We start from the raw sequence: 20,500 nt of genomic DNA, 5'->3' as shown, positions 1-20,500 counted from the left end.
AGGCTTGCAGGTGTCCTTCGAGGGAAGAGGGGGTAGACGCGGGGGTCGGAATAACAGCAGTTCAAACTGCCCGCGAGGATTTCAACATTCTAACACTTCCGGTTAATCTCTGCGTGACTTGGCGCCCACTCTCTCTCCGCTCTGCCGAGGCAGGCCAGGAATCTCAATCTCTAACCTTTCTGCATTGTCAATAATATTTCGTCGTGCACTTTGTGTGAAATGTCGTTCTTTTCCGCGAATAACCCTCGCACTGAAAACGCTGAATAGGCGTTGCTTAATTTATCCATTCAACATTTTGAATAGAAGTGAACCTCGAGAAACAACTGATTATGCTCAAGAAAAACAAGGAAGTGTGTGTGTTATGGCTCTGGAGCCAAGACCACAACAAAAACAATATGATTATTTGTTAAAATTTCTTCTTGTGGGAGACAGTGACGTTGGTAAACAAGAAATATTAAGTGGTCTCGAAGATGGTTCATCAGAATCCCCCTTTTGTAGTGGGAGTGGTATGTATAGTTCATGAATGAGGTGCCTAAATATGATTCCTCTTCTGTTTATTAACCTATTTTTTTTGTTTTTTGATTTTCTGGCACATTTTACAATATTTTTCCTTAACGAGGCTTTCTCTAGTATTCTCCACTATTTTAGCTGTTTAAATGAGTAATTAGCTTTAGTATTACATCTATTGCATTTGAGCAATAGTATGTGGCTCTGCCTCAGTGTAACATGGCATTATGACTTTTATCTTTCAACTTTGTGTGTCTTTTGGTTGCTTCATCTGTTACTTGACAGAAGCCTATTTAAGTCAGTTCTTCAAGTTACTCCCTCAATTGTAGGCTTCCATACTTAGCACTGCTTAATTATGCGTTTTCTTGATTCTCTCTTTCAGCTTACAAGACAACAACGATTCTGTTGGATGGGAAGCGCGTGAAACTGCAATTATGGGATACATCGGGGCAAGGACGATTTTGTACTATTATAAGGTCCTATTCAAGAGGAGCACAAGGTATTCTACTAGTTTATGACATAACAAACAAGTGGTCTTTTGATGGTATTGACCGGTGGTTAAAGGAGGTTGAGGAGGTAAATTTTTGTTTCAGTTTTTGAGTTTACTTCAGACTTGGTGTATTTCTTTCTTTCATACCAGACAGTTTTGATCATAAAAATATCTGATTACAGCATGCGCCTGGTGTCCCTAAAGTTCTTGTTGGGAACCGTCTTCATCTAGCTTTCAAACGTCAAGTTGGCACAAGAGAAGCAGAGGCTTATGCTTTTAAAAATCGCATGTCTTTCTTTGAAGTGAGTCCATTGTGTGACTTTAACATACGAGAAAGTTTTAGTGAACTATCTCGTATGGCCCTACATAGGAATGGCATGGAAAGGCTTTGGAGGTCAAATAAAGGTACATTGATGTGTGTTTTTCTCTCACATTGTTTTGGTGTAGAAATTGTTTTTCCTGAAAAGCTGTTTATAACATCTTTTGAGTGTGCTGATTTCTGTTTTATCTTTGATGTTTCCAGTTTTAAGCCTTCAGGAACTCTGCTGTCGTACAATTGTGGCAAGAACATCTGTCTATGGCATTGATCAACTTCCTCTTCCTGGGTCAATCAAATCACATTTGAAGTCGTATGATTTGTCAAGCTACTCAACAACCTCAATGCATCGATATGTCATGAACAACAACAGAAATCATCTTCTTGCTTCTGGCAAAATGGGAACTCTGTCAGGAAGCAAGAAACTTAGATTTGTTGGAATGGTTTGCCCAACTTCTTCAACTGCTTCAAGTGCTTCTCCATCTTCCAGTAATGTGCTTGACCAAAACCGGACTAGTTGTGTTGGCCGCAATTCATGCTGCATCTCCTGATTTCTGTTGTTCTACAGTGTGCTCCTATCAATTGTGCTGTGAATGTATTCTTTTTTAAAAGAAAAATAATGACGGAATTTTCTTGCTGTCCATATTCTTGTGATGAACTTTGATGTGACTATTACTTTACAATATGTAGCATTGGCATTTTTTTTCAGACCAAAGTGAACTTGTACATAAATTACATGTAAATATGTAGCATTGACGCTCTCTTACAAATTGTAAGTGTTATCATGACTGTAAACAGACCTTTCAAATCATTTCTATGCTTTTAATATCAGGAATCTCATTTTTATGCGGCTTCTATCTTACTTGTGTTTAGTATGGTGCAGTGATAAACACTTTCTTTGCACATATCCTGGTTATTCTGATGAATGTGAGTTTGGTAGAACTTCTGAGAATCCATCTTTTGTACTTTGTATCTCTTGGATAGAGATAATTTATTGATTCCTAGAGATTTTGTTGCTTACAAGCCTCATTAAGAGTTCAATTATAATCAATGTATTTCTGTGAGTGAGATTATTGTTCTGAAATTATGGTCAAGCTGGAGTATCTCTAGGATTTTCTTTTTGTGAAAAATTAACTTGTAATTTGTTGACTTCTGCTCTAAATACCATGAACCGTCCAAGCCCCCTACATAAGTCATACCATGTGAAGATAAAAGTAAAGTTTTGACATTTGTGACAGCATAAAATTGAGACAAACAATTGTGGCGCAGTCTGTTAAATCTTATTTATTTTCTTCAGGTGTTTTGCTCACATGTTTTGTTACAAAGTCTTGACCTCCCTGGCTCTTGATTAATCCATGTTTATTTCTCTGAGTCTTGTTCACCATTATCAACTCATACTCAACTTTTTTAAAAACCAACATTTTTAAAACTCCAGTATATTGAAACAGAAATATATTTTAATAAAATGAATATATTTTATTATTGTGCTCTATTCAAAGCAAACAGTTTGAAATGTGGTGATATATCAGTAAAAGTAAATCTACGAGCCAGACCTGGTATCTAGTTGATGAAACCTGAATTTATTCTTGTTTTGGAGCTAGTTCCAAGAGGGCAATAACTTTGAAACTGAATGCCCAAATTAACATTCCATTCAATACATATGGCAGCTTTCCTACCATCCTTTTTAGTACGTTTCACTAGCTGTTTGTTAGTTATTTATTCCCCATCTTAGCTGCAATGATAGCCCATTGTGCATCCTTACAAAGATTGTTTTCTTGTTTTTTAATAAAAATTTGAGTTTTATCAGCTTGTAATACCTCTTACTCTTTTCCAATAATTCTTCTTGATTCTTTGGGGTGACTTTGTTAATGTTGTTTTACCTAGGCAATGTAGTCATGTAAGTGTGCATTTGCCCTGAAGATGCATAGGACCTTATCTTAACATTATTCTTATACCCAGTTGTCTGTAAAAGGGAGAGCATGAGTGCAGTGTACGTGTGTGAGTGTACATATGAGCAATGATTTAACTTTGTGACTGTGACTTGTAAATATGCCAGATTAAAGCAAGTGCTTTGACATAAATGCCTTCCAAGTTGTGTCTTAGCTAATGCTCATAGCACATTGGAGCCTAGTCTGACTTCTCAAACACAACAAACCTAGATGACAGTGTCAGGGAGAGGAAAGCTAATGGAACGGCTAAAACAAGAGCACTAATTTTTTTTCTTTTTCAAAAATTGAGCTAACAATTGCGAGAGAAAAAAAAAGGGTGGGGGAGATGTCCTTGAAAATAACAAAGAAGGGTTCATACTAGAACCATTATGGTGGAAAGTAGGCTCTTATTAGGCTTCACTGTGACTCCTTGTTTCAGATTTGCAGCCTCTCCTCTCTGATGAAAGTGCGTGGTAGAGGGATGTCTCAAAGGATAAAGACACTTAAATATTGCAATCACATTACGTACTTATATTAATTTGTTTAAAAAAACAAACATACAAGATCACAAATAACGTTTTTCAAAAAAAAAAAAAAAAGGTGCAGCTCATTCTTGCACTAAAGCATTGAAGAGAAAATATACAAAAAAGAAAATGAAAATATACAACTTCATTAAATATGTAAAAACGTACATATTGACATATTCTGGTTAACAGACCTGATCTCATTGCAAACATCCCTCATTTTTAAATAAAAAAAAAAAATCAAAATAAAATCAGACTTATTTTTTGATGCATGGCACAACAAATCTCACCTAAACTCATATATTTGAATACTATGCTCTGGCACATGGCTCAGTGTTAACGACTGATACCTGTAACAAGACAGAAAATTTCAATACACAAATACACATTGATTGACCTTACACTTTGGTGGCAACTACCACAGTACATACCATTCTGAACTTCTGTGATAATAGTAGCCTTCAATAGTCGCAGCCGACTTGTGGAAGCAAATATAATAGAATCCTGCGAACGAAGCTCCACTGATATCCTTAATTGTATGATCTGGCACTAGAAAATGTTCCTTCCACCTCATGAAAACATAATCTGTCTCTTTCAAATTATCGTAGCTGAAAGTATCCGAATTGAAAGTTTTGGCATACTGATGGAAAGAGCCAAACTTACTCTGAAATTATAATGAAGTATGTGTTAGAAGCCAGAGAATACAAGTTTCTATCTCTGAGGAAAGCAATCACTGCAAACGTAAGTCCTTGGCTTACCCAATGTTTCTTGTCCACATCTTCATCTGCGTCCCATTTTCTAGTGAGAAATGGGTACTTTTTGCTAATGATTTCACCGTCAAAAAATGTTGTGAGAGTGGGGAATTCTTCAGTTAGTCCTTTGATCCCAAGATACCCACAAAGGTAGGAGTTTTCTTCATCAACATGCTAAAAAAAAACAAAAAAACAGTTGAACAATTAGATTGGAATGGAAATTCAAAATTTACAGTTTTCCAAATTTAAATTGGAATAGTTTGCTAAATTGGTGCATGTTCTGTGCACCATTAAAGTGATCAAATGTTCAAAGAATGACAATTTTTTAAGACAATGTCTAATGTAACGAGGAGAAACACTAACTGAATGACAACACCCACACAAAAATAACATGAGTGAAATGATATTGCAGCTGGCAAAAACAAGTAGTCCAACAATTAGATCGTGGTGTAAAAACTAACATAAACAGAGCAGCGTCTTTTCCTTTCACTAAAATAGAAACAGGTGCAGGGTGAGAAGCAAGTCCGAACTCTCGAGCCATACGGTACAAATTCTGGTAATAACTAAACACAAGAAAAAGACCTAACCTGCAAAACAACTTCGACCTCGTAGCTATTCCCTTTTGACTTCTGTGATCCTTGAAAACGAGATCCGTTGTAAAGGAGAGACTTTGTCACGCCAGGCTGTTTGGAATTAGCTGGGGGAGGAGGGACAATTTCAACCCTAACCGGCATTCTGACATTCAAGGCGCGAACAATACTTGCGCGGCCTCTGACAACTTTTTTCAACTTTGCTACAGAAGAAAGAAGGAGCGAAAAAGATGACAGGGAGAGAGAAGGGAGAAAGGGAGAAAGCGATAAAAAAAATTGCGATTGATATTGACGTTCGCTGGCTGTTGCGATATTCGCACAACTTAGTGTGGATAATTGAAGAAAGATTACAGGCACCACACAGTTATTCGCAGAATTGCCGTCTGGAGGGTACATGGGTAGATGGGTGGATGGATGGATAAATCTAGGATAAACATTGGATTGGTATCATAACAATCATGGCTGACAAGGTGGAAAAGAACTCCCATGGAGAGGAAATGGACAGTGAATCGAACCCAACCAAAAATAGTAAACAGTGGGTGCGTCTGAACGTAGGCGGGACCCACTTTTTGACTACGAAAACAACCTTGTCTGGTGATCCCAATTCATTTTTGTTTCGTCTCTGCCAAGAGTCAGATTTAATCTCTGACAGGGTGAGTATTTTTTGCTTTATTGTTAGAATAGAACCCCCTACTTGTTCTACCTGTCACGTTTTAACTTGACAAAATATCTACTACTCTGTGAAGGCAAAATCACGTTGTAGGTTATGTTGAACTTGCTTACTTGTTTACCTGTCTGAGACATCTTTCCTCTTTGGACGTTGAACTAGTGATTTCTCCTTGAATGTACATATTCATGTGGTGACTCCATAAATGCCATGATTTCCTTGTTTCAAACTGGTTTCTCCAAACTTTACAGTCATGCTATATACGCACATTTATTTTAGGGAAATCATTTCTTTCTTTCCAGGATGAGACTGGAGCATATTTAATTGACAGAGATCCAACATACTTCAGCCCTATTTTGAATTATTTGCGTCATGGGAAACTCATCATCAACAGAGATCTGACTGAAGAGGGTTTGTGTCATCTTTTACATATTGATTTTCCAAATTACTACATGTGAAACATATCCCATCCAAATTTTGTTTCTGTTTTAATGAATGTTGTTCTCTTTTGCAGGAGTTTTGGAAGAAGCAGAGTTTTACAACATAACAAAACTGATTCAGCTGGTGAGTGAACGAATAAACACCAGAGAGAAAAGAGCAGCGGAGCGACTTAATCAAATGCAGAATGGGAAGAAATTTGTTTATCGGGTTCTTCAGTGCCATGAAGATGAACTCACACAGATGGTTTCCACCCTCTCTGATGGTTGGAAGTTTGAACAGGTTGGATTCAACATGATTTTGTTTGTCTTTTATGGTGTATAATTGCTCCTCTGTTTATTAAGGTTGTTATTTTGCTGTGTGTTTTTTAGTTGATAAATATAGGATCTCAGTATAATTATGGTAATGAAGACCATGCTGAGTTTCTATGTGTTGTCTCAAGGGAATATGGAGCAACCATCAATTCCAAAGAAACTGAACCAACAGACAGAGCCAAGGTTTGTACATCATATAAAAACCAATAAGATGCAATTTATTGCAATATTATTCAATGAGAAAGTTTCTCACCCTGATAATATTTTGATTTTGTGTACTCTTGTGTGGTTTTTAGGTCCTACAGCAGAAAGGTTCAAGAATGTAAATGCCCCTGTCTATTAGTGAGATTCTGAGACTGTGTATGTCACAGTAATGACCTGCCCCATGTCCAGTGGCCAGCCTCTTCATGTGACCTCTATGAAAACACAATGTCCTTTTTAAGGGTGTGCAGTGCAGTGCTTATACCCAAGCTGTAAAATTCATTTAAATTTTAAAAGATTTCAATCATTACCTTTTGCTTTTCTGCTTTGTTAAATTTTGTACTGAGTTGTTGTTTTAATTTTAAAACAATGTGGTCTAAGTGGGCACTTGAAAAGGACTTGATCTTCCAACTGTGTTTGATAAGGCCTTAGCATCTGTAGGAACCATGTATGAAGCATTAATTTGTTTGGCACACCCTTACTATACTTAATGTAACACCATGTTCAGTACTATGAACCATCTTTTCCCTAACACTTAAATTGGACACTGCCTCAGCATGACTTATCACTATATCCCCTTACTATTGAGTGGAGCTAGTATCTTGCTAATTCTCATGAGGACAAAAATCCTAGACTTTAGATGAAATTTGCATGCAATTACCTGTAAGGTGTGATTTTACAATGTCTTTTTTACTAGTAAATCTTTAAAGTGCATTTTTATAATATTTGTAACAGTTTTCACAAATGTATGTTGGTATATACTGTAATATTGTAAAGTTTTCTTATAGAATTATATCAACCAATTTTTTTTTGTGGAATTGTTTTTGTAGAAATATACTCAGTTTACAATGTAAATATAATTGTGAAATTAATAAAAACTTCAAAAAATTGATAACACTATCCATCCTGTGCTTTAGTATTTGTGAGACACATTTCTATATTCTTTACTTTATTCCTTGCATTTCCAAATACAAAAATTACAAAGAGTGACATTTCAATGCATCATTCACATGCCCAACAATTGTTAACCCCACACCTTAAACCCATAAAACTGAAAAGAAAATCAAAATACATTTTGTGGATTGGCAGTACAATGAAAGTTCAAAGATATTAAGTAAAATGGTGGTGTGAGGACTTTTAGCTTTTTGAACCACCCCATCCCAGGAAGCCCTTGACAAAGCCAGTAAGGCCAGCATTGCTTTGTCCTTTCTTTGCAGCTCCATCAAGTTTATCTTCCAAAGAGGGGAACTCAGCCCAATTAAGAGCCAAATCAAAGAACAGTGGCTTGCATGGAATAGGTTTCATATCAGGGGGCAAACGATAAACATTTGGAGACTTTGAAGTAAGGCTGGGATCTTCGCGATATTCTCCAAGGCGCTCTGCAAGCGGCTAAACAAAATAAATAAACAAATTAGATATGTACTAGTCTTAAAAACATAACCATAAAACGCTCAATGGTACACAAGTCCACTCCTTTTTATAGAAGAAGCAGCTTCAAACACATAGATTTGTAAGAATATATACCTTTCTCGATTTAGGCCCCTTAGGGGATGATTCTCCTTCTGTGTCTTCACCTTCCAAAACGCTGTGAGCATGAGCAGAGAACTTGCAGCCTTCAATGTCTTTCTTCAATTTTTCAAGTTGTGGTTTCTGCTCTAGAGATGTTTTAAGAGCCTCTTTCACATATTGCTCAGACCGCTGGTAAAGAGCCATTCCTTCTCTCCACCTCCGAAGTCCCACCAAAATCTGAGCTATGTAGAAGCACCTGGAAATTTGATTGAATGTTACAAAAATTTGTTTTAAATATATTCCTACTTCAATGAAGAATTGTACGATATGATACATATCATTGGACTAACCTGAAAGCTTTATAAGTTGTCATTTTAGCTTCTACTTCCTTCTGATAAGCAGCATCCTCTTCAAGACCAGGAAGGGTTTGCATTTCTTGAAGATTTTGCAAGATAATTTCATACAGACGAGTAAGGTCTTGAAGATGGTTCTTCGATTTCATCTCAGCTCCATTCTTAATTAAAAAGCATTAGAGAGTGAAATGAGAAATAAGTATGATTGTTACTCTTTGATAAAGGGAAAACTGTTCCTTCATGCACAGAAATCAAGCAGCTAGACACAGTTGTGAAGTTTACCTCACAGTTAGCTTGCTCCACAAGAAGTAAATTTCGCTGCACAGTACGAGTCAGGCGAATATGCAGCAAGTAGGTCAGCAAATATTGGAGAGGATGGACAGTGTCTGATGGTCCCACACGGTTCTTGGTGGTCTGTTTTTGTCATTTTTAGGAAACAAACAGCAAGTTAGCAAAAGAAGACATATGGCATTTAAAAATTGTTTAAAGACATTTCAATACTAAGTTATCTTACAGGATCCTGTTTCATTTCATCTTTCACAGCTGCAATGGCATCTTTGCAGTCCATTAATAAAGTTTCCAAAATTTCAATGCGTCCTGGGATATCAACTGCATTCTTCATCGCTTGATCCGTGTCCCTTTCTGATAACAAGAAGATTCGAGCCCTTTCCGGGCGAACGGTCACACTTCTTCCACGCCATTCAACAGTGCTGAGCTCACCAGCATGTTTCTCACGAGTTTGAACCATGAGAGTCTAAAATTAAAAATTAAATCAATTTAGGACCTCAGAAAGTAAAATTGTTTCTGTAAGACAAAAAAAATACAACTGCAGTATGAAGCTTACATCAAGATTGGTCATGAGATCTCCATGACCCTGACTACGCATTTTCAGCAGATCATCAATTGCCGTTTCATCACCAATGTTATAGGCACAGAAACGCAAGCTGGGTGCTAGTTCTTCAACACGCTGCAGATAGAGTGGGCTGTCCTCTTCAGGAAGAGCCTCAGCCAGCTTTTCATAAACCATTTGCGCCTTCTTCAAGTTTTCCATGGCTGGTATCCACATTTGCAGTTCGAAATGCAAGGACCCATGGATCCATGCCACATATGCCTGAGCTTCCAGCTTAGTGCGAGCATCACAGATTGGTAGCTGCAATGTTTGAGGACGGATCTGTAGATATTAAAAAATATTTCCAAAGAAAGACTAGAATAATACTTACGTCACAAAGTTTCTGAAGTTGCAAGGAGAAAACAGTTGCTTTGCGTAAACGGCTGATGTGGTGAAACTTTTTCCTAGGTTCCGTGTTTGATTCCTGACGCAATTGCATGGCATAACTCCAGCAACGTTCAGACATCATAAGTGGAACATAAAGGAACTTTTCATCTGTCACCATGGCTTCAGTAATTTCCTTTTTCTTGAAGTGACGCTTCTCAGCCTGGGTAACATGCAGTACCTTGCGCAGTCTCCGAATGCGTCGGGAGCAGTATCCTCTAGAAAAATATGGACGAACACTGTAAGTTAGGAGCAGGGAAATGATTCCTAAAAGTGCATTGCTTTGTTCTGACATTACCTGTACCGCTGAAAGTCACCATGACGTAAGCCATGTTGTTGTTGGGCATCCTTGATAATTTTAAGGACTGTTATATGAGTTAAGAAAATACTTTATGTTTGAATGGAGGTTCAATGCAAAGTCAAACAGTAAAACTCATTCAAGACAGAGCTTGCAAACAATATTTCAAAAAATTGAACGACGAACTAGAATTATAATTGGGGCATTGAAAAATCTAGTGCTTTGGAAAGGTCAGGAGAAAATTCAGAAATGGATAGGTGACGTGCATAAAAAGCAAAACGATGCCATGTTTGAATTACTCGAAACGTAATAACCAGATTGAACAAGTAAAACACTGTTTAGAACGATAACCCTACAACACTTCAACCATATGTGTCATAATGATAAATATGTCCAACTTTTGGTGTAAAGGATACTTTCAAGTGTTAAAACTTTTGGCGTCTGTTCGACGATAGGAACATCCAGGACTTTCTCGGCATGGTCTTCAGATATTTCTTCCACGACCATATTCTGTGAGAACTTGAAGCAGACAGACTTGGAAGTTGAAACACCCCGTCTGCTAGTCTCCGACCGGTCCCTCGGCCAACTCACAACTTCGTAGCCTCATACAAGGGCCTCTCACTAGTCCTCGGCTACGAGGCTATCGCTCGCAGCGCTATCTTTTGGTCAAACCAGTAAGTCGTCTGCAAAAGAGCCCGCCTGTTCTGTTTGTCGGGCAAGGAACATTTCGTATGATGAATTAGAATAAATAAACATTATGTCACTCGATGTAAATATTTAAATGCTAGCCAAGAGTCTACTACTGGTTACTGGATGACTGATTGAAGGTATCGTGTACTCGCTACATTTTAAATATTGGTTCTTGATGTTGAAAATCAACCCCTCATGCTGATAAGTTGAACTTGTATGTCTTGGTGTTACCGGTTGGGCACGCCAAAACAACGAAACCTGGCGTACAATGTCAGGAATATCATTTCCCGCCGAACCCAATGATTGGAAAATAATCTCAATCACTCCCAAGTCGACCTTTTATTTGCGTAATTTTCTTTGATTAAGGTTTGTTTGGACGCTTCTTGTGACTATTGTGAATTTTGTGAGGGATTTGTAATTAAACTGTTGAGGTTCCTATTTTTTATTCATTTTATTAGAAATTGGACAGAAAACTTCTGAGGCATTTTACTACTTTAAAATGACGATTCATGACCCTTCACTTCTTAGCATTACTTTATCTGACCTATGGCTGTACAGCTTTGAACCCCTAACCCATCATAACCTTTATGTCTGCATTTTTAATATGTTGTATATTTATATTGTTTGATGTGTTTCTCGTCAGTTATTTGGAATCTTCTTTGATCAATCATCATGGCAAACTTTCAAGATGGTTCAGATGTCATGCCTGCTCCTGATACATCCCTTCAAATGGACTACTGGACAGAGGAACTTAGTGAATCACAAAAGGCGCACTATTCTAGGTCTCAGAAAGAATACAGTGATATTATGAGAAAGGTTTCTGATTTTATTTTTAAAGAAAAGGGGGATGTGTTGGAACGTGGCTCTGATGTGTTAGTTCTTCAAGGATCCGCAGGGTGAGTAGTGACTTTTCTTGTAATTGTATTGTACGATTTGCATTCCCTTATATGAGTCTTACTCACTTAACACTTTTTACTTTGGTTTAGGACACCTGCAACATCAGTTCTTAGCAGTCTAGTCAGTTCAGTTGCACAGGCTTCAACAGCATGTCAAAGCAACAAAGTTGTCACATCTCAATCACAGCCCCAAATACCGAAACTTCAAAGTGTCCCCCTTGTCTTACAGGTATGACATTTGTATGTTGACACTTGTTCATAATTCACAAGAGATCATGAGGTTTAGATACTTACAGAACTTTGATCTTTGACAGGGTGGGCAGGCTCCTTCAGGAACGCGGGTAGTAGCTACTACTCAAGGATCAACTGCAGGAACCTTCCAGATGCCACAAACTGCTTACCAGCTAGTGATGGATCCAAGATTAGGCTTGATTGTTGGAGAAGTTTCTAATCAAAAAGGCAAGTGGATATGCTTATTTATGTCTGGAATTCTATTTCGACACTCTTCTTAATTTAATTAATGTCTCTTTCTGTTAGCATTTCAAGTGATAGCCACGGCTGCAACCTCACCCCCTGGGCTTGTATCCACTGTAACCACTGTAAGTACATTCATTCAATGGGCCTGTTGAGTTCAAATTCTTTGTGTTTGCATGGTGCATTAATGTTATATTATATTTGCAGTCATCTGCATCTTTACAAACAACTCCTGCTCCTCAAAGACTGCGCCCTAAACCAACCTCCTTGATTGTGAAAACCACTGCTGCTCCTGCTATTGCTATTCAAGCTCCATCTACTAAAACACAAGCTGTTAAAACACCATCTGCTACAACTGGTAACTTCATAACCTTCTTGAGTAACTATTTCTACAAAGCCAAAGTTTGAAATGATCGTGTTCAGTTGTTACAGCTGCAACAACTTCAACAATGTCAACCTCTTCTCCAATGCAAGGCCAAAAACAGAGAAACTCCAGTCTGGGTGTGTCAGCATCCACGCCTGTAGGAATTCCACAACCCATCATTAGACCAAATGCCCATGAAAATACTAGTGTTGGGGGTCTGTCTGCTGGAAATTCAAAGAAGAATACCAATGGTACTTCATTTACAAAATCTTACTCTGCGGCCATTTATATTTCTCTTCCTTGTTCCCTCCTGTTATGTATTTCCATTTCCGTTTACAGATGATGGTAAAACCAATGCATCTGGTCCAGATTCAAAAGAACTCACTTTTAATAAATTATCTGGGAAAACATTTCCATCTCTGGTTGTTCTGGCCAAACCACATTTGAGAGTGTCAGAAATGACCCAAACCAAAATTAATAAAGAACGATCTGCCTTAGGTAATTTTTATTAATATGGTGTCTTAACTTTGCAGTTTTAATTTTTGCGAGTTACTAGTGTATTTTTTCCTCCCTCCACTTTTTTCTTTCTTTTAGATGCAAAAGTCAAAAGTGTGTTGATGTATAATGCTGCCAAATTCTGTGAGTGGTTGATACAACAGGGCTTGGTTAAAAGTGACCAGTTTTGCTCTCAGCATTCAGAGGGGGATGGTCCCCTTGCATTAAAATTAGGCACTTATTCAGATGTGGCTAAATTCCCCTACAGTGGAGGCTATGTTTGGGTTAATGACTGCTGTCCACAAAGATTTGTTTCGGTCAGTAAAATATTTTAGATGGTATGTGAAAGTTATTTGTTATGTTGTAATGCATTTTATACTGTGTACCCTCTGTTCCTAGGTATTCAGTGGGTCCATCTTTGAAGGTGCTCCTCATCCTCCAACTGTGTTATTGAAGCTTATGTACCACTGGTGCTGTCAGACAAATGTCCAAAATGTTGTTCAATGGGTTAAGGTTGATAATTTTTATGTGAAGAACTTTTTCACACACATGCGAAGTGTTTGCATTGCTGCTGTTCATGAAAATTTTCAGAAACTTGGAGGACCTCAAAAGAGAGTTGAGGTGAGTGTTCCCAGTTACTAAAAGTATTTTTTTTTTTTTTAAATAAATCATTTAATTACTATTTTTTATGGTGTTTTTAGGTTGGTGTTATTAGCCTAGGTACTACTTCACAAGATGGAAACCAGCGTCAAGTCAAGGTTGAGGTCCTGGGTGTAATGGACACAGAAAGTAAATTAGTGAGGTTGAGAGCTGTAGAACCACTTCAGGTAATAATGACAATGAAAGAGTATTTACAGAATAAGCAATATGTGATACTTGTGTTGATACTGCCACAACCTTACATGTTTGCTGATATTAATTTATATTTAATTCTTGTGATAGGAAGCGGAAAGAAACTATAAGAGGCGCTTTGTGAAGATTTTAGAACCTTTACGACATTGGGTTCACCTTGACAGTACAATAGTGACTGATTTCACTGTAGATAAAGGTACACTTTTGAGTATGGGATTCAATCAGGTACTACAGACAACTATACCTGATCCACCCACCAGTTCAAGTAAACTGAGTAATCAAAACATCATGGAGTACCTCAGACGTATTGTACCGCGAATGTTCCAGGTACTTTTTATGGTTTTTTTTTTTTGTTTTGTATTTTTTTTGGTTTTTGTTTGAGAGGAAATAAGGTTTGAACGCTAGTGCAGATGTTTACCAAATTTTCTTTTCTAGAACACCCTGTCTTTATTGTCTCGTCAAATTATCCAACAATTTCTAGATGAATTAGTTTGGCGTGAACTATGGGGGTCAATCCCCTCTCAGGCCTTTGAATCACTAGTGTCCAATTTGGCGGCGCAGACTAAGTTAGACAAAGGTAGATTTCACTTATGTGTTTAGTTTCATCACGAGATCCCATATCTTATTTGTTTTTCATATTTTTAGGAGAAAACTTAATTGTTAAGTTAGGAAAGATAGCAGCTAATCCATTCAAATCTTGGGAGTACAAACATTGGAACATAAATGGATTAGACATATCAACAGTACCGCTCATAGAACAAATCTCCAATCCAACTCTCTCCAAATCTGTTGTAAGTTGTTGATAACAAATATATTGAAATGATTACTTGACACACAGTGCCTTTTTTGGACTAAAATGTCTGTCTGTTTCAGGGCAAAACTGAGTCTTCCATTGACGCTGATGATGAGTATGTTTTCAGCATTGCTCTTCCAAAACCTTACAACTATGAAATTGGAGAGGAATTAAGGAACAGATTGAACCAGGCTCTGAAAAAAATTGATACATCTACAACTTTACGGAAGTTGGTTGAAGAACACAACCTTCCTCGTTCTCTCCTGTATGAAAGGACAAAAGAATTCCTAAAGTATAGGTTGATTCCTGCTTTCACAGTATTTACTGAAGATGAAGAAGAAGATATAAAGGAATACTTGATGACTTTATATGAATGGGGATACCCATTTGCACGTTGGGATATTCAAATGGCAGTTAAACAGTATCTAGAAGCCTGTGGCCGTGTTGAAACTAGGTTCAAGGACAATTTCCCCGGAGAGATGTGGCTGGAACGGTTTTTGACTCGCCATCCACTCATAAGGGCTAGATTGTGTAGCAGTGTTCCATCCCGTGGATCACCAATTGATACAGAGACTGTTAAGCAATACCTTCTAAATATCTCATCTGAGCTTGAATCTGTGCCTCCACAGAATATTTTGAATATTATGGAAATTGGACTAACTGGAGATCCACTTAAATCAATGACAATTGAGCTGCGTGATATAAGATATCCTGTTGGTAGAAGAAAAGTTAAGTCATCTACCGCCATTATGGTGGCATGCACGGCTGTGGGCAAAGTACTTCCGATCTTCATCATATTTGAAGGCAAACTCACCACTATAGAGAAAGGAGATTTCTCTGGAGAGTATTATGCAACCCAAAGTGGTTGGTTTGATGAAATAGCTTTTCACAAATGGATTGAAACTGTGTTGTTTCCTTGGGCTGACAAACTAGAAGGAAAGAAAGTTGTGGTGGGGGACAGTTTAGCCAAGTTATTCACTGTCAAATCTCTAGCCCTTTGTATGGATAAGAATATCACCTTTGTCAGCATGCCTTGCAACATTTCTGGTGTACTTTCTCCTATTGATGTGGTTCTTTGTGAAAAGCTGAGGACTCAGTGGCGGAGTCTAATGCGATCTTGGTCTTTGGCCAATGGTGATAGGTGCATCAGTGTAGATAATTATCCTACCCATATTAAAGAACTGTTTACCTCTACTATTGGGGCAGGAGTGGGACAACAAATTCGCAATGCGTTTAAAGTTATTGGCCTTCATCCTTTTAATTCCACAAACACCATGCGAGCTTTAGAAAATGCTGGTGTGAATTTGAGTGATTCCAAACCATGTAAACAGTCAAACGAAGCCAAGGTAAGTTTTGGTTTCTGCTTTACTTCCTCAGCAATCCATAAATTAAAAAATTATTTTCAATGTTTACTTTGTGGATACTTTGCGTTGTGATCACTTCTTTCCTCAGTTTCAGGGGGACGCAAGTAAAAGGAAAAGGATATTTATTGGAACTGATGAACCAACTGTCAATAAGAAGCCTGGACAGAAATCTTTGGAAAGTACACAAGACTATGTTGACCTTAAGGAGACTCTGAAAAATACAAAAGATCTTGTCTCACTTGTGGCATTCTATTATGGTACACTACCTCCCGACAATGCACTTGTCAGCTCTGAATTTAAAATAGAGAACCTCAATGCAAAGGTCAGTTTGTTTTCCTAAATGAAAACATAAGAAAATTATGGAATTAGCGATAAGTTTTAGGCATGAAATGGCAAACTTAGAAGGAGTTGGCAGTTTCTAGAACCTAGGTTTAATGTTGGCCTTAATTTTATTTTGCAGTGCCCTCTTTGCAGTTCCTCAGTTCAGGATAACCTGACATTGATGAAACATTTGTTGGCTCATTCTGCCACACCAACTGCTCAGGAAATTTCAAATATTAACATGTGTATATATTGTGCTAAAATATTTCCTTCTAGTGAAGAGAAAGATAACCATGCTAAAGAGGTAAAAGTCAATACAGATTCTTGTATCTGAAACTCTTCTTTTTGTTTTTAACAAGAGTTTAAAGTATGTGTTGTAATTTTTTTCTTTCTTTACAGGTTCATAAGAGCTTGTCACTTGATGAAACAGCATGCCTCATTTGTTGTGAGAAAATGAGCAGCAAAGAGAGTCTGATAATGCATATGCGCCGAACCCACAATCAGTTGGAGCTACCCTTCAGCTGTACAATTTGCAGCTTTCGATGCAGTGAACAATTCACACTGGTTGACCACTTTTATGAGGTATTACTAGATGTTCAATAACATTAAGATAATCTTGTTTCCCTTTATTTACACCACTCAAAAAACTATTCTCAGGTCCACAAAAATGGAGAAAAACTCCAGTGTCCATATTGTTTGAAGTGTGTAGCTGTTGGAAACCAGGGAAAGAAGCTTGCAGCAAATGTTTTCTTTTTCATGCATCATGTGAAAAAACATCAACTCAACAACACCTCCAAAAAGTGTGACAAATGCTCCCTTTCTTTTATACATAAAGGAATTATAAAGGAACATATTAATAGTGATCATAAAAGCTTCCATGATAATCCAAGTATGTTCATGATAGTCTATTGGAATGCAATTATCTTAAGTGGAGCGACATGGCTCTTTCTGAACTTTATTCTTCACTTCACTTCATTGCATTGTTTCTTTGATCTTAGATGTTGTGCCATATACATGCAAAAGTAAAGTAAGCATTATGATTTCTCGGCCAAGGTTGATCTCTGAGATGTCACTAACAGGATCCAAATCTGGATCTAACTTGCTGTCAAAGAACGCAAATATCTTAGCTTCAAGCAGTACCCAACAGGCACATTTCTGCATTGAATGCGATACAAATTTGTTTGGAGAAAATCATTTTTCATTGTGAGTGTTTCTACATTTATTTGAAATATTTTTCGACCAAATTACTTTATTAATAGGTGTCTTTAATCATGGTGCTTATGTTTCAGAAATGACCTAATGTGCAAGCAGTGCACATTCTGCACATGCTGCTCTAAAGCTATGAAGAAACATTCATTAGGTAATGTAAGGACTCATCCTGGAGGATGTAGGCCTGGGTCTATTCGAACAGCACCTCTTGTACCCCTCCCAAATGCAATGCACTGTATGTGTGGGTTCAAGGCTAGAGATGGCAATGTGCTAGGTTTGTGAACATTTTATTAGTGAAACTGTGTTTTAATGTACTGCCATGAGGCAGCCAACCGTTTGCTATCTTCTTCATAATTTATTATCCTAGTGCTCATTTGATCTATTCATTCTTTTTTCAGCTACTCACCTAATTAGTTGCAATAGAACTGTAGCATATCCTTCTGCATCAACTGCTGTTGAAGCATTAGTGGCTAGTCGGTTATCGGCATCATTTGCTGCTCTTGCTGGACATGGCGACAAATCTGGTAAATATATTAAAAACCTATTTCTTACTTGAGTCTTTATTTCAAAGTGTCTCAAAGAAATCTATCTCCATCATAGGTGCCGGTGGTAATACATTGTCCAAAGTGGAAAATGGTAGAAGCAGTCAAAATAAATCTCTTCAGAAGGGTAAGTATTATTCCTCCCATGACAGTGCCATGGCAGTAATGCAGACCTGTTTTGTCAGTGTGTGGTCCTGTCAAACCCTTCTGCTCACAGCCAATTAGGTTAAACAAAGGAAAGACATGGTCCGGGTTGGGTTTGGATGTGGATGAGAAGTGAATGGCAGGACCACGTACCTTCAAAAATATGACCATGTTTCTTTTCTTATGTGTAATCAAAAGTAAAATTCCCTCCTAAAATTAAATTACAAAAGCTCCGTAAGGTTTAGTTGTGCATTGACTCCTCTTTCAGATCCTCCAATTGTGCTGAGTAAGTTGGGCTCATTGCTCAAAAAGTCCATGGAAGCTGGGGATAGTAGTGGCAGAGCCATGTCATCAACTGAAACTGAAGATGATTCAAGTAGAGACCGCCCCCTTAGCCGGGTAATTTCTTTCCCTTGATCTGTACAATATACTCCCATTTTTTTAAAAGGCTTGTTTGAAATCTGACCTGTTTTTGTTCTGTCCTGTTTAGGCCAGCAGCAGTGGTAGCTCATCAAGCAATAGAAAGCGCTCTGCTGTGGAGGCTGAAATAGAATCTTCTGGGAGTGTTGAGGCAAGTCATATCTCTCCTACAATTTCTCTATTCTAAACATTGTTTTCATTATATTTGACTCGAAATCTGTCTCCCTCAGGTAAAAGAGAAGAAGTCTGCGTATGAGGATACTCTGGAGTCACATTCCTTATCCGAATCGAACCATAGTTGTTAATTAGCTAATCAATCAATCTTATTAATACAAGTAATTGTGATTTGCCAGAGATGGGAAGGAATTCATCATAGTTTGTCATGATTAATTGCTTCTCATTTGTGTCAGTAATATCTTCAGGGTCTACAGTAATTTTATGTTTCATTCTTCCGATAATTTTCAATGCATTTTAATTTCAATTTTTTAAGTAATTTCCAATGTAGTCTTGCCTTCTACAAATGTCTAATGTTGGGTATTTGATGCACAGATAATTAAGACACTGATTTTGGTGCTGCATTTGCCAACCCTCCACAGTGTGATGGTTTTTAAAGCAATTGAGCAAGATTTTAGACTTGTGTTCTATTCCATGTGTACTATTTCTTCACTCACTGCAAAATATCAATTTCAACTGTGAGCATTTTTTTTTTTTTGCTTGTTTTTTCTTTGGTTTGTTTTTTTTAAATTGTGGTGCATTTTTGCCTTGGAAAAGCAGTGTTCATTTTAGCACCTACTTTAAAGATTGGTTTCAATTCTTTGTGTTATGAAATGTCTGAAAGCTATTGATCTCTTTGCTGTCCTGGGATATCCTTCAGTATTAATTTGTGTCATCAGCATCACAACAGACTCCAACTCTATGACAAAAGGAATAAATGTCTTCGACGTATCAGCCCATATGCTTATTATTTTATTCTTTCTCGACCAACACTGCACACACATTAATTCAAAACAAATCTAAGTTGCTATTATTAGGGTACCTGGGGAGAGCTCACTGGGTCGGGTTTTGATGACATTCGGGGAGGACTTGTCGGTCGCTTCACGTGTCGAGAATGGAGCCGTTTCGACAAAGGGCGAGTCAAGTCGCTGCTGCTTCGCCGCACTGCCCTTGCACTGCCCCGCCCCCAAGCAGACCGATTCCGTTCCGAGGCTCGTTTTCCTGGCTCGGTCTCTCTCGCATCCATGAGGGATGTCCCGTGAGTGCGAGAGAGATCGACCAACGAAAATGACCCTCGGAATCGAATCAATCCACAGGCCGCCGCCGTGTTTATTTACACGCGGCGGCGACGCTTTGAGCGCTTTGAGCCGGCGGGGCGGGGGCGGCCGTACCGGTGCTGTGCTGTTGCACCTTAGGGACGCGCTCCGCATGGCTCCGCTCAGGTGCCCCAGGTGTTGGTGTTGTTGGGCTCCGCCAGGCTCCGCGCCCATTGTCGTCCTCGGCCCCGCCCGCATCCGTTGATAGTGTTGTCCCTGCCAGTCCGATTCAAAGGGACGGGCTTTATTTGCCCATCAGCCTCGTGTCAAAATGAGGAATGGCCCGGGGAGGGGGGGGGGGATGACTTGGGCCTGCCAGTGCCTGCAGCCCATGGCAGTCGCGTTGGCTAATATTCACATCGTGTCGCGGCACCACGGGGACCCGACCCGCTCACTCCAAGCTCTTGAAAGGATCTAAGGGAAGCCGCGCCAACGTTGCCGCTCCACCCGGCTGGGCTGAACCACA

General features: G+C 38.4%; 5 protein-coding genes across 7 annotated transcripts; 3 read left to right on the top strand and 2 right to left on the bottom strand.

Moving 5' to 3' along the window:
* The first annotated feature begins 160 nt into the window (after window positions 1-160).
* Window positions 161-3,127, top strand: LOC117646450 (ras-related protein Rab-40C). Its single transcript, XM_034387383.1, has 4 exons — window positions 161-506; window positions 890-1,083; window positions 1,180-1,402; window positions 1,521-3,127. Exons 1-4 carry the CDS (start codon window positions 362-364, stop codon window positions 1,862-1,864), a joined length of 906 nt encoding a protein of 301 aa, XP_034243274.1. The 5' UTR covers window positions 161-361; the 3' UTR covers window positions 1,865-3,127.
* Window positions 3,128-3,747: 620 nt separating this feature from the next.
* LOC117646451 (glucose-induced degradation protein 4 homolog) lies at window positions 3,748-5,361 on the bottom strand. The gene is made up of 4 exons (XM_034387384.1): window positions 5,105-5,361; window positions 4,524-4,691; window positions 4,197-4,429; window positions 3,748-4,115 (listed from the first exon to the last, which is right to left on the bottom strand). Exons 1-4 carry the CDS (start codon window positions 5,249-5,251, stop codon window positions 4,052-4,054), a joined length of 612 nt encoding a protein of 203 aa, XP_034243275.1. The 5' UTR covers window positions 5,252-5,361; the 3' UTR covers window positions 3,748-4,051.
* Window positions 5,362-5,464: 103 nt separating this feature from the next.
* Window positions 5,465-7,627, top strand: LOC117646453 (BTB/POZ domain-containing protein KCTD5). Its single transcript, XM_034387386.1, has 5 exons — window positions 5,465-5,760; window positions 6,077-6,185; window positions 6,289-6,494; window positions 6,584-6,709; window positions 6,823-7,627. Exons 1-5 carry the CDS (start codon window positions 5,566-5,568, stop codon window positions 6,850-6,852), a joined length of 666 nt encoding a protein of 221 aa, XP_034243277.1. The 5' UTR covers window positions 5,465-5,565; the 3' UTR covers window positions 6,853-7,627.
* Window positions 7,628-7,659: 32 nt separating this feature from the next.
* On the bottom strand, window positions 7,660-10,751 carry LOC117646449 (signal recognition particle subunit SRP68). Its single transcript, XM_034387382.1, has 9 exons — window positions 10,577-10,751; window positions 10,161-10,227; window positions 9,810-10,080; window positions 9,434-9,739; window positions 9,104-9,343; window positions 8,872-9,003; window positions 8,587-8,750; window positions 8,252-8,492; window positions 7,660-8,116 (listed from the first exon to the last, which is right to left on the bottom strand). The coding sequence occupies exons 1-9, from the start codon at window positions 10,665-10,667 to the stop codon at window positions 7,865-7,867; spliced, it is 1,764 nt and encodes a 587-aa protein (XP_034243273.1). The 5' UTR covers window positions 10,668-10,751; the 3' UTR covers window positions 7,660-7,864.
* Window positions 10,752-10,827: 76 nt separating this feature from the next.
* LOC117646447 lies at window positions 10,828-19,679 on the top strand. Of its 3 annotated transcripts, none has more exons than XM_034387380.1 (26): window positions 10,828-10,987; window positions 11,494-11,746; window positions 11,837-11,975; window positions 12,061-12,205; window positions 12,284-12,345; window positions 12,428-12,578; window positions 12,653-12,835; window positions 12,924-13,082; window positions 13,179-13,396; window positions 13,479-13,700; window positions 13,781-13,906; window positions 14,022-14,258; window positions 14,367-14,508; window positions 14,577-14,722; window positions 14,805-16,070; window positions 16,177-16,410; window positions 16,549-16,713; window positions 16,809-16,991; window positions 17,067-17,298; window positions 17,408-17,612; window positions 17,699-17,892; window positions 18,017-18,142; window positions 18,219-18,287; window positions 18,573-18,703; window positions 18,795-18,875; window positions 18,955-19,679. In XM_034387380.1, the coding sequence occupies exons 2-26, from the start codon at window positions 11,523-11,525 to the stop codon at window positions 19,027-19,029; spliced, it is 5,115 nt and encodes a 1,704-aa protein (XP_034243271.1). In that variant the 5' UTR covers window positions 10,828-10,987; window positions 11,494-11,522; the 3' UTR covers window positions 19,030-19,679. The 3 variants fall into 3 exon arrangements, with proteins under 3 accessions (XP_034243271.1, XP_034243268.1, XP_034243269.1); XM_034387377.1 differs by having other exon boundaries at window positions 12,644-12,835; XM_034387378.1 differs by lacking the exon at window positions 10,828-10,987 and adding an exon at window positions 11,079-11,216 and having other exon boundaries at window positions 12,644-12,835.
* Window positions 19,680-20,500: the final 821 nt, after the last annotated feature.

Source organism: Thrips palmi, unplaced genomic scaffold (assembly GCF_012932325.1).
Source record: "Thrips palmi isolate BJ-2018 unplaced genomic scaffold, TpBJ-2018v1 HiC_scaffold_19, whole genome shotgun sequence".
Classification (NCBI taxonomy): domain Eukaryota; kingdom Metazoa; phylum Arthropoda; class Insecta; order Thysanoptera; family Thripidae; genus Thrips; species Thrips palmi.
The sequence above is the reverse complement of the archived record's forward strand: the minus strand, read 5'-3'. Positions and strand labels throughout refer to the sequence as shown.

Bases quoted from the DNA above. Each gene is read 5' to 3' on its own strand.
- LOC117646450 (XM_034387383.1), top strand. From the start codon at position 362: ATGGCTCTGGAGCCAAGACCACAACAAAAACAATATGATTATTTGTTA. The intron at 507-889 runs GTATGTATAGTT...TCTCTCTTTCAG, and splicing joins CCCCTTTTGTAGTGGGAGTG to CTTACAAGACAACAACGATT. The intron at 1,403-1,520 runs GTACATTGATGT...TGATGTTTCCAG, and splicing joins GCTTTGGAGGTCAAATAAAG to TTTTAAGCCTTCAGGAACTC.
- LOC117646451 (XM_034387384.1), bottom strand. From the start codon at position 5,251: ATGCCGGTTAGGGTTGAAATTGTCCCTCCTCCCCCAGCTAATTCCAAA. The intron at 4,692-5,104 runs GTTAGGTCTTTT...GTTTTTTTTTAG, and splicing joins AGGTCGAAGTTGTTTTGCAG to CATGTTGATGAAGAAAACTC. The intron at 4,430-4,523 runs GTAAGCCAAGGA...TTATAATTTCAG, and splicing joins ATGTGGACAAGAAACATTGG to AGTAAGTTTGGCTCTTTCCA.
- LOC117646453 (XM_034387386.1), top strand. From the start codon at position 5,566: ATGGCTGACAAGGTGGAAAAGAACTCCCATGGAGAGGAAATGGACAGT. The intron at 6,186-6,288 runs GTTTGTGTCATC...TCTCTTTTGCAG, and splicing joins CAGAGATCTGACTGAAGAGG to GAGTTTTGGAAGAAGCAGAG. The intron at 6,495-6,583 runs GTTGGATTCAAC...TGTGTTTTTTAG, and splicing joins ATGGTTGGAAGTTTGAACAG to TTGATAAATATAGGATCTCA.
- LOC117646449 (XM_034387382.1), bottom strand. From the start codon at position 10,667: ATGGTCGTGGAAGAAATATCTGAAGACCATGCCGAGAAAGTCCTGGAT. The intron at 10,081-10,160 runs GTAATGTCAGAA...ATATTTTTCTAG, and splicing joins GGTGACTTTCAGCGGTACAG to AGGATACTGCTCCCGACGCA. The intron at 9,344-9,433 runs GTAAGCTTCATA...TTTTAATTTTAG, and splicing joins ATCTCATGACCAATCTTGAT to ACTCTCATGGTTCAAACTCG.
- LOC117646447 (XM_034387377.1), top strand. From the start codon at position 11,523: ATGGCAAACTTTCAAGATGGTTCAGATGTCATGCCTGCTCCTGATACA. The intron at 13,701-13,780 runs GTGAGTGTTCCC...TGGTGTTTTTAG, and splicing joins GACCTCAAAAGAGAGTTGAG to GTTGGTGTTATTAGCCTAGG. The intron at 18,876-18,954 runs GCAAGTCATATC...TGTCTCCCTCAG, and splicing joins AATCTTCTGGGAGTGTTGAG to GTAAAAGAGAAGAAGTCTGC.